Genomic DNA, 21,039 nt, shown 5'->3' with positions numbered 1-21,039 from the left:
TCTCTAGCTCCAGTTGATTTTAATCTTAGAAACTGTATAGTTTTAACTATGCTCCCCAGGTCAATCTTTGCTTGGGTAGTAAAATAGATACAATCAAACATGAGAATTATGCTGGAAGTATTTCTGTGTTTAATTTCATTGTGATATTTCGATCTTTGCTCTGATAATCCCCCACTATTCCAACTTCCCCAATTACTTTTATCTTTACCATTGCTTTTACTTTTGTATAAGACTCCTTTATGGATCTTTGTGTTGCCTGATTTCTGTATTTATTCAACACACACTTCCTAACACTGAAAATTATATTCCTGTAGTGCTGAACAAACAGTGGTGAATGCATGGAAGGTCTGCCCTCACACAGCTTGCAGACAGTTGAGGAATAAAGATAACTGTCAAGTCGACCAAGACATGAACGAGTTGTTATAAACATCGAAAAATGTAAACAAAGAATTGAAGAAAGTACATCCTGATGATGTGTTGGTGTCATGGCAAATTTCTATTATCAGCTTCATTGGATTAGAGAAATACCTGGGGAATTCATGTGGCAAGAGTTTGGATGTGCCTATGAAGACGTTAGCAGAGAAAATTGAGGGAGGAAGACCCATTCCAAATGTGGGAGACATGGTCCATGGGCTGAAAAGGAAGGGGAAATGGAGAAAGCTAGCTGAGTGTCTACATTTTCCTTTCTCTGATTCTTGATCCTTCCTGGTCCAATAAAATGTGAGCAAGAATCCTGATGCTCTTGCTGCTACAGATGACCTGGTTCCCTCACATTGCCTTCCTTGTTATGACAAATCTGAAGTTCTTCAAACATGAGTCAAAATAAATCAATAAATCCTTCGTTCTTTATAATGTTTCTTTTCTTTCAGTTTTTTTTTTTTATTACAGCGATGAGAAAAGTAACAAATTTGGTTGGGAAATAAGACATACATATATGCCTTTGAGTTATTTTCTTAATAACTAAACATGAGCTAGATTTCTCTTTTAAAGGTCCATTTGGCCATGGGATAGCTAGTAGGTACTAATGAGCGAACATAGAAGAGCAGTAAATTGTGGCTGCTACAATGGTCCAGGAAGTAACTCTGGGGCTGGACCAGGGCACTGATGATATAGAGAGAAAGGAGACCCAGATACTACTTATCTTTGGGAGTAGAATTGATAAACTCCACTAATGTATTAGATATGTAGGATGGGAAAGCAAAACTATCAATAATTTCTAGGTTTCCACCTTGAACCATGGGAGGAGGGTGATGTACAAGGGGGAAAGCCTGGGTTTCAGGGAAGAGGTAGGTGGCCAGGATGAACTGCTCAGGGGACAATTCTGAACCAAAGCTTGAGAACCAACAGCAGTTAGAGTTTAAAGCCATCAGAGACCCCCTCTCTCTAGAGAGACAGCGGAGGTGGAGGGAGCAAAGGAGGTGGTGTAGATGAAGGAGGATTTGATGTCCTAGTGGAATGGTACAGGAGAAAGTGAGAGGGAAGGAGGGCCCGATGGTATGAGAAAGAAGAGGAGGTGTGACAAAGGGGTCAAGGACCTAGAGACAGTGAGGAAGGGGACATCGATTGTGAAGTGCATTGTTCTCTAACTCAGAACACGTTGCAGTCCTCTCAAAACATTCCTCTTGATAGTGAGAGCAGCCACCTTTGATTTTTTTTTTTTTTGTAACAACTCTATGAGTCCTTAGGAACAAACCACCTCTTTTTGGAATACAAATTTTAAGATCAAATCAATATTTGGGAAAGTGGATGTGGATTGAAAACATAAAGAGTTCAGTCTTGTTTCTATAATAATACTGATCACAGAAACAGTCTAGATGGTTCACTCTTCACTTTCTCAAGCACTCACTCATTTACATGGCTAGATGCTGTGGGATGGTCTGTATGTCAAATGTGTTGCTGATTAGTCAATAAATAAATCACTGATTGGCCAGTGGCCAGGCAGGAAGTATAGGCGGGACTAACAGAGAGGAGAATTGAGAGAACAGGAAGCTGGGTGGAGGAGACACTGCCAGCCACCACCATGACAAGCCGCATGTGAAGATGCCGGTAAGCCACGAGCCATGTGGCAAGGTACAGACTAATAGAAATGGATTAATTTAAGCTGTAAGAACAGTTAGCAAGAAGCCTGCCACGGCCATAGAGTTTGTAACCAATATAAGTCTCTGTGCTTACTTGGTTGGGTCTGAGCAGCTGTGGGACTGGCGGGTGACAAAGATTTGTCCTGACTGTGGGCAAGGCAGGAAAACTCTAGCTACAGCTAGACTTTCAAAATCTCCCTCCCTCCCTCCCTCTCTCTCTCTCTCTCTCTCTCTCTCTCTCTCTCTCTCTCTCTCTCTCTCTCTCTCTCTCTCTGTCAAGGTTACATTACATGAAATTCCTCGCTGCCCTCTCTCACACTAAACTTGTTCAATAGTCCTCTGAAGGCCCATGTGTTGAAGCCATGGCCACCAGCCTACAGTATTGGTGGGAGGAAGAGGAATCTTTAGATGATGGAGCTGAGTGTAAGGAAGTTAGAGGTTAGATACCAGGGTCCTGACTCATATTTTTTCCCTTTTGTTTCCTGACTACCATGTTGTGAGCAGCTTCCTCGATCCTCGGCTCTCCAATGAGGTATGGGGCTCTGCCCCAGGTCTGTGAGATAGTTGGAACCTCTAAAAAAGCTAAAATGAACCTCTCTCTTTTTTTTAAACTTGATTATGTCAGATATTAGGGTTTTTAAAAGATTTTGAAAAGGATATTACATTTGTGTGTGTGTGTGTGTGTGTATCTGTGTACATGTATGCGAACACACATACAAATGCCTGTGGAGATCAAAAACGGCTGTCAAATTCCCTGGAGCTGAAGTTATAGGTAGTTGTGAGCTGCCTGATGGGGTCCTAGGTATCAAATGCTGGGTTTCTGCCAAAGCAGCAAGCACTCTAACTCCCACGCCATTTCCCCAGGCCCACCTCGGGTATCTTGATACAGTAGTGGAAACCTAAGGAAAACAATGTCTCTGAGCTCAGTCTTACCATCTCTGCAACCTCACATACTCTATTATCATACAATATTTTCCTTAAACACCTCAGTTCCCTCCACTATGTCTGATTTATCTCTTAAAAAACAAAACAGACCCTGGTTCCAGCTGCTTAATATTTAACCACTGTAGCTTTGCCCTCGTTAAGTCTTTATTTCAAGGTTAATTTTAGCTTTGTTATCATCTCTCTCTCTCTCTCTCTCTCTCTCTCTCTCTCTCTCTCTCTCTCTCTCTCTCACACACACACACACACACACACACACACACACACACACACACACAGAGTCAGTTTTTAATGACCATATGGGGATGCTGACATCACGGTTCACTATTTATTTATTATCTTTTCTCAGAATTTCACAGCACTCTCATGTCCCTGTTCTCTTCTTAGGTTTCCAGAAAATCTGTTTCTATTTTTCTGTCACACACTTCCTATTTCAAATAAGTCTGTCTAGAACTTTTTTTGTAGCATTTTCAGTCAATGAACCTCATTCGCTACCAACACTTCAAGGGGGATTTGGAAAGCCATATTTCTGATCCTGTTCTTTTTAGTCTGGCATTGCCAACCTTGAGCCAAGTATTCTCCATGAGCAGTGGGACATTTGTAATTGCTTAGCAATTTCCTGTTTGTGGAAAAGTGCCTCTGAAGTATGCCAATTCCCATGGTGTAAATAACACCACTGGGTCCAACTTCAAGTTACTAGAATGACTGATATCACTGAACATGAGGCTGGGAAGAAAGATGCAGAGTCAGCTCTTGTGAGCCCAGGTGAGCAGACCCTGACTTACTAATAGATAATCAGACTTTCAAACCCAACAGACCCCCCAAAAAATAACCACCATATTTCCAAACCAGTTTGTGTTTTCAGATATGATGAAATCTTTTTTTTTTTTTTTTTTTTTTGGTTTAAGGATCAGGCCCATTATTGACATATACATAGCAGTTTGCATAAGTAATCTAGCTTAAAGAGACTATTATGTCTCATTAATTAATTCTCTCACAGAGCTATTATAACCTTCCTGAGTTACTATACATGACAAAAGGCATGAAAAGTTAAATAACTTATACTAATATTTTCATTTGTTTGTTTTCTTTTAAAATTTAAAAGTTTCATTCTATGATACAATTATGTTATTTCATGTGTTGAGGAAGTTGGATTACAAAATATTTCTTATGCTTCAGAGAGCAATAGGAGGGATTGTGTATGTTCATACACACACACACACACACACACACACACACACACACACACGTTCTATAACTCTGTTTAATAGAGTCTTTTAGCCACCACCTGGATTTCTCATCAGGCAACCTAATTCTGCTATATGTACCCTCTAGGTACCATATGCTGTAATTATATAGAGAGCCAAGTGTTGCTCTCTAATTAGTTCATTTGGCAAAGGGGACTTAGAAACACCATGATGGATATTTACTAGTAGGATCATAATTAACCATGGCATATCTGTTATTGAAATATGAGGGAGAAACTAAACAACAGAAAAATCAGGGCCCAAAATAGTGTATGACCTCAGATCTTCAATATTTACATGACATCAATGCATCTAAGCCATCTAACAGATTTTCTTTCTGGAGATGACAAAGTCAGGAGGAACTCAAATTATGGCCTTGCTTCTACTGAATAGGCACAAGACACGGCCCGTCTGGTTTTAAAACCCAGTCACATCACATCAGTTCTAATTGCTCTTAATTACATGCCATTTTGGTTTGGATATTTTCATGATCACTTAAACCCATTTGATGATACCAAGCTATTTCGTCTGAACAAAGGTACTGCCGAGATAATTCAAGGATTTCATTTACCTCTTCTCCAAGGGGTTTAGCTGGTTCTGACCCAGCCTTGAAATCAGACCATTACTGCTCACCCCTGCAACTATAAAATTATGGATACAAAGGCTGCCAATTTATTACTGAAAAATTGAAGTGATTAAGAGTCAAGGCTGCTGTGGCCACTCATACCATTGATATTAAAAGCACCATCAATTTCCCACTGTTTTAAAAGGGAGATAATAAAATGCTTTAGTTTTACTATTGAATTTTTTGCCTTATGACCAGATCCCAGATCCTTTGTACAGTACAGAGAAACATGTATAATTATTTCATCTTCCAGCAAAATGGGTGAAATCATGGACGCTGGAATATGTGAGACGTGGATTTAATTCTCAGATCTAACACTGACAAGCTGTGCAAGCTTCCATTAGGTGAATGCCCCTGTCAGGTCCTGGTTAGACCTAACAACAGCACTGACCTTATAACATGTTTATGAAGATTCCAAGAAATCTCAGAAAGTATTTGGCAGAGGACAGAGTAAAGATCTTTCTTAAAAAATGTAATAACAAATTGGGGAGGAAGGTTGAAAATGTTCATTTTTTTTTTATTGAGATTTAAATGATGGCCACAAGACAACCAAGAAATACATGACTAGAGCCAAAGAAAAAAGTTCCCTAAATCCCCAAGGTTCCTAATGCCTGAGATTTATTCATGAATGCAACAGCGGCAGAGGGCGATCAAAGTCTCATTTCAGCTTAATGGCTGGAGGTTCCCCAGGGCTTCCTACAGCCAAGCTGACGCACAGAGCTTCTGTCACTATTATTTTATATCCATTCACATTATTTCATAATGTCAATAATCTCTTAGGAAACGCATGGCATCTTCTTATTGAGGATGATTCTATTTCTTCATCTAAACTCTGTACTTACTGAGTCTACCCCTACCTGAATTTCTCATATGTATGTGACTTGCTAATGTATACTGCATGTGTGTGAATGCCAACATGCACACACACACACACACACACCCTCTTCCCTGTCTGCTTCTTTATAAGGATGACTTGCTTTGACAGCAGCTCAAACTCATATTCTGTTGGGAGCTACTATTGGCAGATCCTGCCTGCCTGGGATGGTGTCTTCTCTGAATGTTCCCTAAGCACGGCTGTTTGAGATGTTTGGACTCTATTATGTTAATTTGTGCTTTGTTGGTGGCTTTTAAATTGCTTCATGGGTGCATATATTGTTGCAGTAACAACATTTTATGAAGCCCTAGGAAGCAAGGCTCACGATTTCTGTCTTTTTTCTCCTGAACTAGATCTTTTATACATTCTATGAACATAAAATTAAAAGAGAGCCACTATGTAAAACAGCTGGTGTGAACTATGGCCCCCTAGCCAGGGATGGGTTTCTAGCTTGTCTTTGCTTTCCTGCAGGGTGGAACTGGTCAGAGATGTGGGGAACACTGCCAGGTTTCTGTTTTCCTTGCTGCTCTGCCATTCTTTGCCTCCTGTGCCTTCATGTTTAAAGCCCCCATCCTTGATGTAATTTCTCCAAGGGGTTCACGTCTTTCCAAAGAAGCTTCCTTGGCAAAAGTCAGGCGCTCTTGCTCTAGAGAGCCAAGGGAAATAATTCAGGCCTCCGACCAAATTTCCTTCCCCTTCACTTTGCATTAGATGGGCCCAATGGAAGTGACAATTTAATCAAAAGTGTAAGCACAGGAAACCCAAATAAAGTCAAAATAAAAAGCAACCCAGCCAGGGGGAAGGGCATGTAGCTATGAGGATGCTTTACTGTGCTGTGTCTGTCAGAAGAGGGTTTGGGAAACTTTCTCCCGTGAAGAACCAGACATTGTCTTAGGCTTTGGGAGCTGACTTTCCACTGTAATTAGTCAACTTTGTCCTTCTGGGGTGAAAGCAGCCATGGATGGTTAAGCAATGAATGAGTACAGTTGCCTTTGATAAAGATTCATATGTAGACACTGAAGTTTGACATCAATGCTACTTTTGTGTGTTACGAAATGTTGTTTTTCTTCAGATTCATTTTAGAGCTTTCAGACTACACAAACATAAGCAGAGGGCTGGATCCAGCTTGTGTCCTGCAGTTTCTGCCTGGGAAAGGGCATCTGAGGAAGACATATCATGTGCAAAGGCTATTTGAAGAAACAAAAGTAGTCCAAAGTGACAGAGGCGACACCAGTAAGAGTGAGTGATTGAGAGAGACGGTCTAGACCAGTGACTGACTGTACCTGTTAACTGGTCTAGTTAACCATCCCAAGGCTACGACCCTTTAATACAGTTCCTCATGTTGTGGTGACTCCCAACCACAGAATTATTTTTGCTGCTATTTTATAACTGTAATTTTTCTCCTGTTATGAATCATGATGTAAATATCTGATATGCAGAACATCTTATATGTGACCCCCAAAGGGGTCATGACCTACAGGTTGAGAACCGCTGGTCTAGAGACTTACAAAACACGAGGTACCCTAAGACATGGGGGCCACTGATATCCAGGCTGTAATATCTAGATACATATTAGAATCACCTAGGAAACACAAAATGCACACAGTCTTTTGGGTCCATCTCAGAATTTGTGAAAAATTAGGATTTGGACACACATGTGTTCACATAAATATAGTGCATGCGTGCACCCATACATGCACATGTATATGTGTGTGTTACATGTGTGACATATATGTATGTATATGTGGGTGTTCATGTTACACACAGGTAGAGAGCCAGAGGAGGGTAGCAGATGATATGCTCTATTACTCTTTGCCTTGTTCTTTTGAGATAGGGTCCTTCACTGAACCTAGAGCTAGACTGGTGGCCTGTAAGTCACAGTAATCCTTCTATCTCTGCTCACAACAGGCCCTGGGTGGCAAGCATTTGTGTGGCCAAGGCCAGCTTTTTATGTGAGTGCTGGAGATCACATAAACTCAGTACATTGCATAACAAGCATCCTTAGCAGCTGAGCCATCCCCTCAGCCTGAGACTTGGTATACCTCTGTGAGTGCTGGTGCAGTCAACAGGTACTAATGTTCAGGCCTATACTTGGGAAGCGTATCTGGAGCTTTGCTGTCAAGGTGGAGAAATTCGGCCCTTGGGAAGCCCGGTGATTTCCTGGTTGGATGTGCAGTGAGTCACTGCAGACACTCTTGACTACAGCTGCCAAATTCAAATGACTACAGATAGGATGCACCTTAAAGGAAGTGTGGAGACGCATACATACCAGCATCCTCCTGAACTGACTGGTCCTCAGTGAAATGCAAGCTCCTCAGTTTGCCACATTGTGATTTTTTTTTCCCTACCAGTTTTCAGAACTACCTCAGCCTTATCTCCAGTTAAAATATTCCATGTTCCTTTCAGATAAAACATGCTTTTGAACACTGCTCCTTGTATGTAAACAGACCACCACCACCTTCACCAATCCCTTCCAAAGCATTTGTGTGGCTGTTTTATTAGTTCCATTCTGATTGCTGCGATGCATCACCTGACAGGAACAACCTAAGGGAGGAACAGTTTATCTTGGCCTGTGGTTTCAGTCCATCGAGGCAGGGAAGACACAGCAGGATTCATATTCTGTGGTTAACATGAGGGTGGGGCTCCACACATCTTAGTGATTCAAGAACCACAGAGCTCAGGCCAGAAAGCAGGGCTAGAGCGTCACCTCTCCAACTAACCCACTTCCATCCTTCTAAGCCCCAAGTGGAGAGATTCTACAACCCCCCAGAACAGCCCCTTCAGCTGGTAGCCAAGTATTTAAACACCTGAGCCTGTGGGAGATACACCACATTCCAACTGCAGCAGCTGGTTTATTCATTACGTATGAAAATACTGAGTATCTACTGCATTCTAGGCACAGTGCAAGGGTTACCTGTGTGCTCTAATACAAAGAACATCTCTCTTTTCAGCCCTTGCAGCCTGTTGGGAGAAATGAATACCAGTTCACAATATCTGTAAACAAAGTTTCTAAGAAAATAGGATGAGTAGTCTTTGCCCTTTAAATGACTGTAGAAATTTTTTAGTCTCTCTTTTTATGTCATCCACAGAACCCTGATTTCAGTGACATTATGTCTATCACATCAAATATTTGTTATACAGAGGAGAAATGAGAGACGTGACAGGCATTTATTAAAATGAATTAATCAGAGGCATGATGTGGGGAGCTTCAGTATTTAGAAAAACCTGGGTGAGGGCTGGTCCCAAGGGAATCAGCTAAGAGGTTTACCAGCTGGAAAGTTAATTAATATAAGGATTTAAAATGAGGAAAGGGGCGGGGCACTGGCTAGCAAAGAGAATATTTATATAGGAAACACTGCAAAAGGTATTTAAAAAAAAAAAAGCAAACATTGCTTTTAGATTGAGGGCCTGATTTTACAGTTTCCCGAATGAGTTCCATATATATGTTTGAGATCTAACCAATACTCTGCAGCTTGAGTCAAACAGGGGTCAGGCCAGTCTCAGGTGGTTACTGTCTTAGTGTGGCCAGTACATTCACCCCTGACCATAATATTACATGACGTACTACTTTTAGGTAGAAAAGGCTGTGGCTGGGCGTAAGTTCACCGAGTCTTCCAAAGGACGGCACAGTGAACAAATAAGAAACGTTTAAAAGAAATCTCTCTCTGCCCTTCATAACGGTACTCCAGAGGTGCTTAAGACTATGAACAAGCTGAGGTAATGGGTGAAAATTCCAGAATTAAATTTGGAGAAGCAGGACAAGGTTTATTTCCACAATTGTGCATGCAAAATTAAAGTGATATAGTACCGCCAATAAGCAGGGCAACAGATTCCAAGAAGAACCATGGTGCTTGCTGTTGCTTTAATGTTGTTTTGCCTCCCAGGCAGGATTTCCATTATTATGGAGATGAACTGCCTCTAATTATTGCAATAACATAATTGTTCCCTAGGGCAGAATCCCTAATAACAGAACAGTATAGCTCTACAGCAACTGTACGAGATATCCTGAGGGCAGGTTTCTCATTAGGAGCACATATATAGACATTCTGCCTCCAGACGAGAAACAGAATGCCTCAAGCAATAAGCTTTCCTTCCCACACTAGGACTCAATGGACCTTCTGGGCAAATACCTGCCATCAAGCTTGGCATCTTCAGCCCTGGGTTTCACACCTTGCCTACAACATAGAGTTTCACAGCCCTGTGCTGGGATTCCCTTCCATGTTTTACATGAATTTCAACTCTTTTCAATGCCGTTGGGAAGACAGGCAAATTGAGGCCATGATCCGATTTCACCTTGGAGGCAGATGTCAGTGTCTCTAAAAAGACACACGAACATGATTTCATTCCTGTTTGGGCTGAGTGTTTTAACAGATTGCTAGCCTTGATCGGGTTACACTGTGCAGGGCAGGCAAATCTAAATATGTGTTTCATTCCAAGAAGATAGAGTGAAAACTCTGAATGTGTAGTGTGGTTTTAATTGTCTTTAAAACTGGCCCACAGCAACACAAACATGTTCTGTCCAAGGTGATGTTAGGCTGTGAAATCAGAAATATCTTTAAGTAATTTTGTCAGACCTCTTCTCATTAGAAGCCACTTGCTCTTTCTTACGTCTTTCTATTGCCTTGGCTTGTGTCTGTTACGTTCTTCTAATTATGATTTCATCTCTTTCAGTCTCCTCCTTGCCCTCCTAGCCAGCCTGGCTTCTCTCTCTTCTGTGGAAGTAGTGGTTCCTAAGGATTCCATCCTTTGACCCACTGGATGCTCCGACCTGAACACCATTGCAGATGAATTTCTCTCCAGGGCTTCTTATCTACCGGGAATGGGTAGTTCTCTGTTCTCACCCTTCAGCTTAGACTGGTGTTTCTAACTTCCTACTAAGAAATGGCTATGAAGCAGCCATTGAGTACTGGGTAGGGTCTAGGTGAAAGTCTGACAGATTGGAATAAACTATATAAAAAAGACTCAATGCAGACACAATTGCCCATCAAAATAAAATAGGATGGAAGAAGAGGAGGTCAGGCAGATACAAGGAGAGTTCACCTGTGCTAACTTGGAAGACAGAGGAAAGGGGCCACAAATTATGGATTAGAGGAGTCCTGCAGAAGCCAAAATTAGATTCTCCCCTAAAATCTCAAAAGGAATACAATCTGGTTGAAGCCTTTAGTTTACTCTAGTAAGACCCGTTTCAGAATTTCGATACTTTTAATAGTCTTGTACTAAATTTGTATTGCTTAAACCAAACATATATCCCCAACACACACACACACACACACACACACACACACACACACACACACACACACACACCACAGACACACAAACACAGACACAGACAGATACATAGATTCACAAATATTAATCACTCTTTGTTTCTCTCCTTCAAACTTCTTTTTAAAAAGATTTATCTATTTTAATTTTTTTAATCTGAATGTTTTGCCTACATGTATATATGTATACCATGTGTGAACCTAGTGCCCGTAGAGGTTTAGAAGAGAGCATCCGATCCCCTGTAACATGAGTTATGGATGGTTATAAGCTACCATGTGGCAACTGATTCTGGGTTCTCTGCCCAAGAAACAAGTGCTTCTAACTGCTGAGTCATCTCTCCAGGTCCCAAACATCTTTTTTAAAAATACTCACTTTTGTTTCAAGTGACATTATCACTCATCAGCTGTTTAAGTAGGGATCCTTGGGGTCATGTTTTGATTTTCCTCTTGCTCTCTCAATCCTTCTGCTTAGTATGTTATTAAGGGCCTTAAATTCTAGCCCATACATCAGTCTCCCCTCTTTATTCTGAACACATTGATACCACTCAGCCATTCACAGTTTCCATCCTAGACTGTTGCCTACACTTGCCCTCCCTAAATCCCAATCTTGTTTCACTCTTCTTGCTGCTGGCTGCACACGAAACAATCTTTCTGTAGCATGCACACAGCTGTGCGCGACTCTACATAAAATCCTTCAGTTCTATCCAGGGTCTTCAGGGCCAAGTGTAAGCCCCCAGATATAAAACACAAAGTCTTTACAATCTATTGCTGTCCTACACTTTTCAATATTTCTTCTCAATATATCACCTTTATAACATATCCCTCAGCATGACTGAAAACTCATGTAATCTTGATCCTGGACCCTGGTAGTACACTGTGAGCACCTTGACTACTGGGTTTATGTATTTTTCCCCTCTATTTTCAGTGCCAAGCAGTAGGCCTAAAAAGTAGCAAATGCCCAAGGAGTGCCTTCTTCACTGAGTGAGAATGGAGTTGGGCAGCTTTAGGCAGAATGGCCATGCTGCTGTCCTGAACCAGGCCTGTGATATTCAGGCTATAGTTTTAACAATCTTTTCTAAACTATTCAATGGCCTATCTGTATCTAGTTACTATCTTTTAGCTTGACAAAATGCGTTGTCTTCATGTCTTTGAGAAGTAGAGGCAGAAGTAGAAGGCTCAAATGTGATCAAGAGTAAGAAGTCTTTACACAGTATTAACTAGAATAACATTTCATTAATTTTTTTTTGGCTTCAGTAGGAACTGAACTAATTCCTCTAAGTGAATTTTTCAGGCATCTATGCTTTCCCTTTAAACTCTAGGATAATTTTTTTTTAAAGTAACTATTTGCATGAAGCAATTTTCTCAGATGAATTATGTATTCTCCTGTTTTGCTAATCTAAGTTAACTAAAGAAAAAATTTTTCTTTCTTAGAGAGGCTACCAGACAACAATAATGACCATCCTTCTCTGTGTTGATGAATAAAGCATTCCTCATGAATGCTGCCTTTAGTTCAGGGTGATGTGCTTTCAAGAAGACATTCAAAGAAATGACCATTATAGTACGGGGTAGGGGTCTGGCAAAAAATATATGAAGAACGTCAGAAAGAAATGGGATATCTGAGCTTGAAGAAGATCTAGAAAAGGCAATGAGACTAGATTTCTGGTAAGTACATAAAGAGACAGGGGAGACAGGAAAGAGGAAGTAGATTTGTTAATATAGCTTTATAAAGTACAATCAAAGCTGGCCAGGCAGTGGTGGCGCACGCCTTTAATCTCAGCACTCGGGAGACAGAGGCAGGTGGATCTCTGTGAGTTCGAGGCCAGCCTGGTCTACAAAGCAAGTTCCAGGAAAGGTGCAAAGGTGAAAAGCTAAGTACAATAAAAAATGAGTGGATGCTGCAGGGATTATAATTTTCCATCTAGTTACATCTCCATCACCTGGGAAATGATGAAGGACTAAATCTTGCATGCATCCTTTTTCCCGATGAGAGATGGAATCTGTGGGGATTGGAGTGGGAGGCATTTAGCAACGGTGCCGCCCACTCTGAATTCTTAATTCTTGAAACAGAAGCTAGATTTATTTGGTGAACTCTGTGCACCACTCTCAGTTTAAGTCAGTGGTTCTCAACCCCTTTGACAAACCTGTATCTCCAAAAATACTTATTTACATTATGACTCATAGCAGTAGCATAACTACAGTTATGAAGTAGAAATGAAAATAATTTCATGGTTGGGGGTCACCACAACATGAGGAACTGTATTAAAGGGTTGCAGCATAAAGAAGGTTGAGAACCACTGGTCTATGTGGCCAGAGGGGACATTTTTCCATATGCCTTCAAAGATAATCACCCAACCCACATTTAGGAAATCAGCAGAAAAGGGAATCCATAATCATTGAGAGCAACTTGCCTAGAGAAGAACCTGGGCCATGCCTGGCTCAGCTGATGCCTGGATAACCTGTTCTGGAACATCTGTGATCAAATGTGGGACTGCTGCTGGCCCTCACACTAGCAGCTGAAAAGAGTCTGTTGGAGAATGGAAATAAGGTAGGCAAAAGTGTCAATTAGACACAAGAACACAAGGCAGAGTTCTGACGGCATCTTCTTAGCCATGCTTAGAGTCACAGTCTGTACCTGATGTTCTCAAGTAAGTGACCAGAAAATCCACTCTCATAACCTAGTTTGAGATGAGCTTATCTGAATTGTAACCATAAGGGTACATCCCAATGGTGATCATTGTACTTAGAATTCTAGGATTTTCAGTTATTAATGATTCTGTTAGTTCTGCATATTGATGTTTTTGTTACAGCATAAAAACCAATCTTATTTGCCTCAAGGGCCTTCTGTTTAAAAACTAGAAGTAAACAAAATAATCAACTTTATTCAGTTAGTAAGTTTAATTGCTCAATTCATCCAAATGGTTGGAACAGCTTCCATAGTGACTAGTGATCCCTCCTGAGGCCTGAAATAGTGGGGTTGTTCTAAACATCTAATATTGCTAACACCAATAGCTTGGTAATAGTACAAGAAAATAAGACACATTCCTTTTACATATGGATGTAGGGCATAACCTACAGCAAAGCTATACAATTGTTTTACTTCTTCGTCTTTAATTTAGATGTTTAGGTTAATATAAGTAAAAGCAATGTTAATACATTTAAATTTGTAACAAACAGAAATGGAAAGAATAATTTTAGAACTATATTTTTAAAACAATTAACATACGATGTTAAACCATTATTTTAAGGTTATATTCACTGAACTGACATGGCCACTACCACCATACTTAATAAGATAAAAGAGCTAATGTTTTCTTCATGTTCCCTTTATGCTTTTATGGCAAACTCATTTACGCAGTTAAGTGGTTGAAATTGGAATTAAGTAGCAATTGATGGCTAAGTCTTTCAAAAACATAGAATTTCGAGAAAACATTAATAAAAAAGAATGTTAGAAAATGAAGTTTTGTCTCAATGTAGTTACACCAGTGCTTTGTAATTAAGGGATTAATAATTTGTATTCAAAGGTTAAAGACTCACTATTTGATTCTGAAGAGTCTAGTCTCAACAGAGAATTAAGGCTAATAAGGCAGTATGTTACAAATTATTGCTCAATACTAATTACCCTTTGTATCGGCCCACTATGTCAATCTTCTCCTAAAATATGGATTATAATTTTTCATTCATAAATAGCATGTATGATTGATTTTGCTCATTTGTCCACTTAATTACGTTCATCTCTATCAGGAAAAATAGCATTTATTTTGCCAATGAAGAAACAATAGTGAGGTCTGTTTGATTTCTCACTCTTCCAATTGTATAAAGTGTTCAACAGTGCACATGTCTTACTTGGAGTTCAAAGCCAATGGCTCATGTAATCAACTTGCTCTACAGATTCATGGTACTCCTTGTGGTTATATCAACATTTGAGACAGAAGTGGTTGCTTGTTCCTAAGAATCTGAATTTCCAACAAAATCTGGATGCCTATTTTCTCCTGAAAGATGAAATGGTCTGACACCCAATCTGCATTTCCAGGTGGCTGTGGGGCAGTTGTATCCTGACTTTCCCCTTTACACTCCACTTGGCTACTTTTGAGCATATCTATATGACCAAATCCAGTCTACCTAATAATAGTGAAAAGAGAGAGGCAGAGCCTTGAGAACATAGCACCCATATGGAGATGAAGTGCTAATATTGATGCTTTGGGACCAGCCTGGTGACATTGGAGGTGGAGGTAATAAATAACACAAACTAAGTAACAGCAGGGAGTATCTTCAGCTTAAATATCCTTTTTATGTTGAAGGAATGTGGAAGCATGCTTGGTGTCTTTTAATGAAACCAACAGAACTTAGATAGGAAAAAGTTTATAGTAAGGAAAGTGGTGGAAATAAGAAATCAGATTCATTTGTCCTATGGAAACTGGCATAAAAGAGAAAATTAGATCAGTTACGTGGGAATGGTTAAGCTTTAGTAATACTAAGCTATCATTAATATAGTTCAAGATATTAGGATGCCATGTATAAATAGGTGTGCATATTGTCTCTTTTCTTCCAGGTGCATAGCAAGACCATACTTTCCTTCAGGGTGGCATTTGGCTTGCTTTGGCCAACATAGCATTAGTGAACACAAAAGTTGCTTCATTTCCAGCCTGAAACACTAAGGGGCCATGGGTCTGACCCTTTCTATCTGCAGTGGCAACACTGCAAAGAGCTGGTGTGCTGAGGTAGTCCTTGTAGGAGAGCAGAGCCACCAGCAGACCCTTGCTGGTGTGCAGTGTGGATGTGACATTGCTTTTGCTGCTTTAGATCACCATGGATTCTTGTACTAGCATAGCTTATTCTCTGGATTGGGCCTCAATCATTTCTCAAATTTCATTCATTCATGATTTTGGATGCATCTTTAAATCCATGTCATTTTTATAAAGCACTTTATTTATGCAGATTTTATTCTCTCTCTCTCTCTCTCTCTCTCTCTCTCTCTCTCTCTCTCTCTCTCTCTCTCTCTGTGTGTGTGTGTGTGTGTGTGTATGTATGCTACCTGTGTGGTGTATTGCAGCCACCAGACATGAATGCTAGGAGTGGAATTATGGCCTACTGCAAGAGCCTTCCCTAGCCGCCATATAAAATTCTCTTAGTGTTATGTCTTTAAATCTTCTCAAAATTTAAACTTTAACAATGCAGCCTTATCTATGAAAAGAGAAACCTGGATACCGGTCCATCTACAAAACCCTCCTCCTGTAACTTGTCCTGCTTACAAGATGAGCTGGTGCAATGATGGTGTGGAACTTGTGGAAGTGGCCAACCAATGCTTAGTTTAAGTTGAGGCCAATGCCAGAAGAGAAAGCCCATGCCCTATACTGCCTGGATGGCCAAGAACCAGAGACTGGAAAATCCTATAGACCTAGGGTAAAACCAAACACTCCTGGAAAAAAAAATGAACAAAATGATTCCCAATGATATTCTGTTATATTCATGGTGCCTTGTCATCAGAGAGGCTTCCTTCAGTAGCTGATGGTAGTGGGTGCAGAGACCCACAGCCAAACGTTAGCAGAGAGAGAATCTATTTCTATCTGGTCCCTCCCCTCAGAGATCTGAGAACCCGGCAGAAGAGGGAGAGGACAGACTATAGGAGCCAGAGGCGATGGAGGGTACCAGGAGAACATGGCCTACCTAACCAACTAAGCAAGGCACACACAGGCTCACAGAGACTGAAACGGCAAACATGGGCCTGCATGGGTCTGCATCAGGTCCTTTGAGCATATGTTATGGCTGTCAGCTTGGACTTTTGTGAGCATCCTAAACAGTGGGAATAGGTTATCTCTGACTCTTTTGCCTGCTCTTGAGACTCTTTTCCTCTTACTGGGTTGCCTTGTCCAGCCTTGATATGAGGGTTTTCACCTTGTCTGATTGTATCTTGTTTATTCCTATTTGGCTGTCATCAATTGGAGACCTGTTCTTTGTGTAGAGGAAACAGAGGGGGAGTGGATCTGGAGGAGAGTGGAGGTGGGAGGGATAGGAGGAGTGGAGGGAGAGAAAACTGTGCCTGAGATGTATTCTATGGAAGAAAAATCGATTTTCAATGAAAAAAAAATGCAGCCTTGTTCTAAGCAATGTATTTGGTACATATTAATTGTATTTCAATTATATTTAAAGAAATATGTAGTCATTAAATGTGGTCTCACACACTACATATTAAGAAACACTAAGGAACAATGGAATGTTCCTCATGGTTCAGTAAGAAATTCTGATTTCTAATACTGGTGTATTGCTAAATAGACATGATATGCCTATCAAAGCATCTTCTAAATATTTATTTTAATGCCCATGAACTAGGGGTACCATAAAGTTTGGAAAGAGAAGCTTCTTTTTGCCATAGGTGGTGGTTTCTGACGGGGTTCATACTGATGCAAGTGCTGAGAACAAGTTACTGTTGAATGCTCACATTTCAATGGGTAATCTGTACCATCTCTTCTAAAGCTCAGAAAGCATAAAGGAAGAGGGGGCAGAAAAATTGAAAGTGTAGACTGTTGTAGGACGCTGTCTTCTTGGTAAGATAAGGCTGGCTGTTGCCCTCTTGAACTGCAACAGTTGTTTTGTTTGCACAAATCTCGTACCATACTTGGATCTGGTGACATTATTTTTATGGAAAGGAGTGAGAGTCGTGAGGCCCTCCTCCTTTGGGACGTATAGGCTGGTAGTGGTTGGTGGAGGAAGGAGAGACAATTTCTTCTTCAGTGGTGTAGCCACTGGTAGTTGCCTGGGTTCCTATAAGCAACCCTAAGTGAACTCACTGAGTCACCAAAAAAGCAAAAATTAGGACATGAAACTAGAAGGGAGATTATGTGGGGGAGAGAAAGGGAGCCTGTCACAGTGGGAAAGGACAAGAGAGAGTGAATATGATTAAAATAAATCATACATATGCCCCAAATGTCATAATAAAACCCATTATACATAATTAATATATGCTAATAAAAATAATTTGCTTTCAATTTCCAGATTTGCCTTAAAACTTGAATGCCATTCCAGTATTCAGTGTTCTATGCTGCCTCCTTAATATATCAGGAATCAGAAACAGATGTCTATTATGAAGCTAATATGTGTGTGGATACATATCACTTAGAAACTGTATCAAGTGTGTTTATAAAAATTATTAAGAAGGACAACATCATCAGCGTAGTGATCTAATTTGTATATGCAAATCTGAAGGTGTGCAGGTGTAAAAGGGTAGACACACACATTTTTAAACACTTCCTTATTGGATCTATGAATACTTGCCCTTTAACATCAATTAAAATCATTATGTATACAGCTGGTAAATCCTGTCTTATGGGTGACAAACACAGGCTCATGCATAATTACCCTTTTCCAACAGATCGAATACATTACAGAAAATGGTAGAGGATATTTTACAGGGGTGACAGCCAAGACAAGGTCTTGGAGATATGTGCCACTTGGTACCATCTGATGTCAAACTCCAAGTAACCCATACAAATTTACATCCTTTAAACAATATGCTTTCTAAATGTAATTCATGTGTAATAGGAAGCAGAGGCAAGAGATTCAGATATTAGTACAGATCTGGTCCCTTAAAGAGATACAATGAATAATGAATCAAGCAGAATTGTTGGATATCAGCCACCTATATAACATCAGGACACATACCGATATTGCCAAATATTTGAAGAGCCGTCATGGTGTGGAACTAGACTGATTTGACTAGGCCAAGGAATTATGATGGGTGAATACACCCAGAAAAAGTTTAGGCTAAAAGTATATTTTCAGCTGCCCACGTGCCGGCAGCTCTGTGAGTCCTCATGGAGTTAATGTCATCTTTCTCTGCTTGCAAGGCTTTCTTTAGCCCCGATATTAAGAAGGAGCACAGAGGTCAATGTTACCACCTGACTTATACAGTTTCCTGTTTTGACTATTTCCCAGTTGTGGCAGACAGACAATTTATTATAGGTTAATCAAATATTAAGAATATTTCAACACAGTACCTTTCATTTTCTCTTAATAGTTCTCTTCCCTTTCTCCAGGTGTAGACAGGTCTTGGAGATGCTTTTGGCTTACACTCAATGACGACTTCACCTCCCACTTTGACAAGTGTCACTCTTTTCAAAAGGGTTCTTGAAAAATCTGGACTTTCAGCTAAAAACAATAGAAAACAATAATGGATTATTATGGAAAGGAGAAATATCTTAGCCTTTCTCTTTCTGTGACATACACTCACTATAGATCATCAGAGAGAGGAAGCTAATTTTTTTTTTCTGATGGAAAGCAGGCAGCACTGTATGTTTGGATGGGTTATTAAAATTTAATCCATGATTTATATAAGATAAAATGCAACTGCTATATGGATGTAACTTGATGGATTTTGTAGCCTCCTCCTTGAAGATCAAGATGCCAAACATTCTTACCCCCCTGCGGAGGATTCTCTTAAAAAATTTATTCCACTTTCAAATGGATAAAAATTTAAAAATTTAAGAGAAGCAATAGGAAAAGAAACAAAACACAAAAACACATTTGGCAAGTTTCCTGATTATGTATGCTAAAGGGGCCCTTTCTCTGACAGTTACTGCTTCTGCTCTGCAGCATAGCATCCTCCCTCCCGCTTCCTCTCCCTCCACCCACCTCTCTCTCTCTCTCTCTCTCTCTCTCTCTCTCTCTCTCTCTCTCTCTCTCTCCCCCCCTGTCTTTCTGTCTCTCTATCTCTGTCTTTGTTTCTGTCCTCCCTCCCCTTCTCCCCTCCCCCCACTCTGTATCCATTAGAGAATTCTTATATTGTTGCCTTTTGTTAGTTTCTCCTTAAAATCAAGCTCTTTCAGCTTTCTGTCACCAGTACCCAACACAATGCTCGTCCTATTTAGAAGAAATCACCTGCATTCGCTGCAGAAATTTAGAAAACTCACTCCGATTGCTCTTAACAATCCACTCACATTGATATGTTACGCTGTGCTGACACATTAATAATATCAAAGAATTACTGCTTCTCTGAAATAAAACACATCATCTTTAGCCTCATCCAAATGCATAGATAAATAAATAAAAAGTAAATAAAGCCCTTCTGAGAGATTTCTGTTTTCCTCTGAGTTTATTTAGTTACTGTAGGAGGAGGAATTCTTGAATGACCAGATGGATTCATTTTCTTGCGTAATTTATACCTTATTTAACAATCTCTGACTCCTTGCAATTTAACTTCACAGAATTGAAGCTTTCAGATCATGTTGAAGACAACATGTAAATCCAGACTATAACTATAAATGACTTAAATGAGGCCTTAGAGTATGCATACTCCCACTTATTTTTAAAGCAATTTACTTTTTACATGTATGCATGTTTTGCCCGCATGTATATCTATGCACTACATATATGTAGTATCCACAAAGGCTGGAAGAGGGCATCAGATCCCCGGGAACTGGAGTTACAGATGGTTATATGAGCTCCCATGGCGGTGCTGGGAACCAAACCTGAGTCCTAAGAGCAGCAAGTGTTCTTAACTGCTAAGCCACCTCTCCAACCCTTATAGGCCCATTTCTTAGACATACTCAAACCGTAGCTAGCAACTTTTTTTTTTTTTTTCTGAGACAGAGTTTCTCTGTGTAGCTTGCCTTTCCTGGATCTCGCTCTGTAGACCAGGCTGGCCTCAGACTCACAAAGATCCGCCTGCCTCTACCTTCTGAGTGCTGGGATTAAAGGAATGCACCACCACCTTTTTTTTTTTTTTTTTTTTTTTTTTTTTAAACAAAGGACGGAATTGAACCTGGGGCTTCATGCACACTAGGCAGCATTCTACCACAATGCAGCTTTCACAGAACTCTTGTAATTTTTAAAATTTTTTAGATAAGGTCTTATGAAGTTTACCTGACTGGCTTTGCACTGACTCTACACCAGGCATACCTCAAACTTGTGACCCTTCTGCCTCAGTCTCCCCCAAAGTGGGGATGATAGGACTACACCCCAAGGCCTAGTTATAACTAATGATTTTAAAAATTCAAATCAAGCTTTAGTGAAG

The 21,039-nt window shown here is 40.2% G+C and overlaps 1 protein-coding gene across 6 annotated transcripts in view; it reads right to left on the bottom strand.

Annotated features, from left to right (window-relative positions):
• The window catches only part of LOC131906031 (contactin-4), a 350,158-nt gene that overhangs the window by 147,246 nt on the left and 181,873 nt on the right, over positions 1–21,039 (bottom strand). For all 6 annotated transcript variants that reach the window (XM_059256813.1, XM_059256815.1, XM_059256814.1 and 3 more), the window contains exon 8: positions 19,025–19,175. In XM_059256813.1, the coding sequence (XP_059112796.1) occupies positions 19,025–19,175 (151 nt within the window). The remainder of the gene's footprint in view (positions 1–19,024; positions 19,176–21,039) is intronic.

The sequence above is a fragment of the Peromyscus eremicus genome, chromosome 3 (assembly GCF_949786415.1).
Source record: "Peromyscus eremicus chromosome 3, PerEre_H2_v1, whole genome shotgun sequence".
Lineage (NCBI taxonomy): Eukaryota > Metazoa > Chordata > Mammalia > Rodentia > Cricetidae > Peromyscus > Peromyscus eremicus.
The sequence above is the reverse complement of the archived record's forward strand: the minus strand, read 5'-3'. Positions and strand labels throughout refer to the sequence as shown.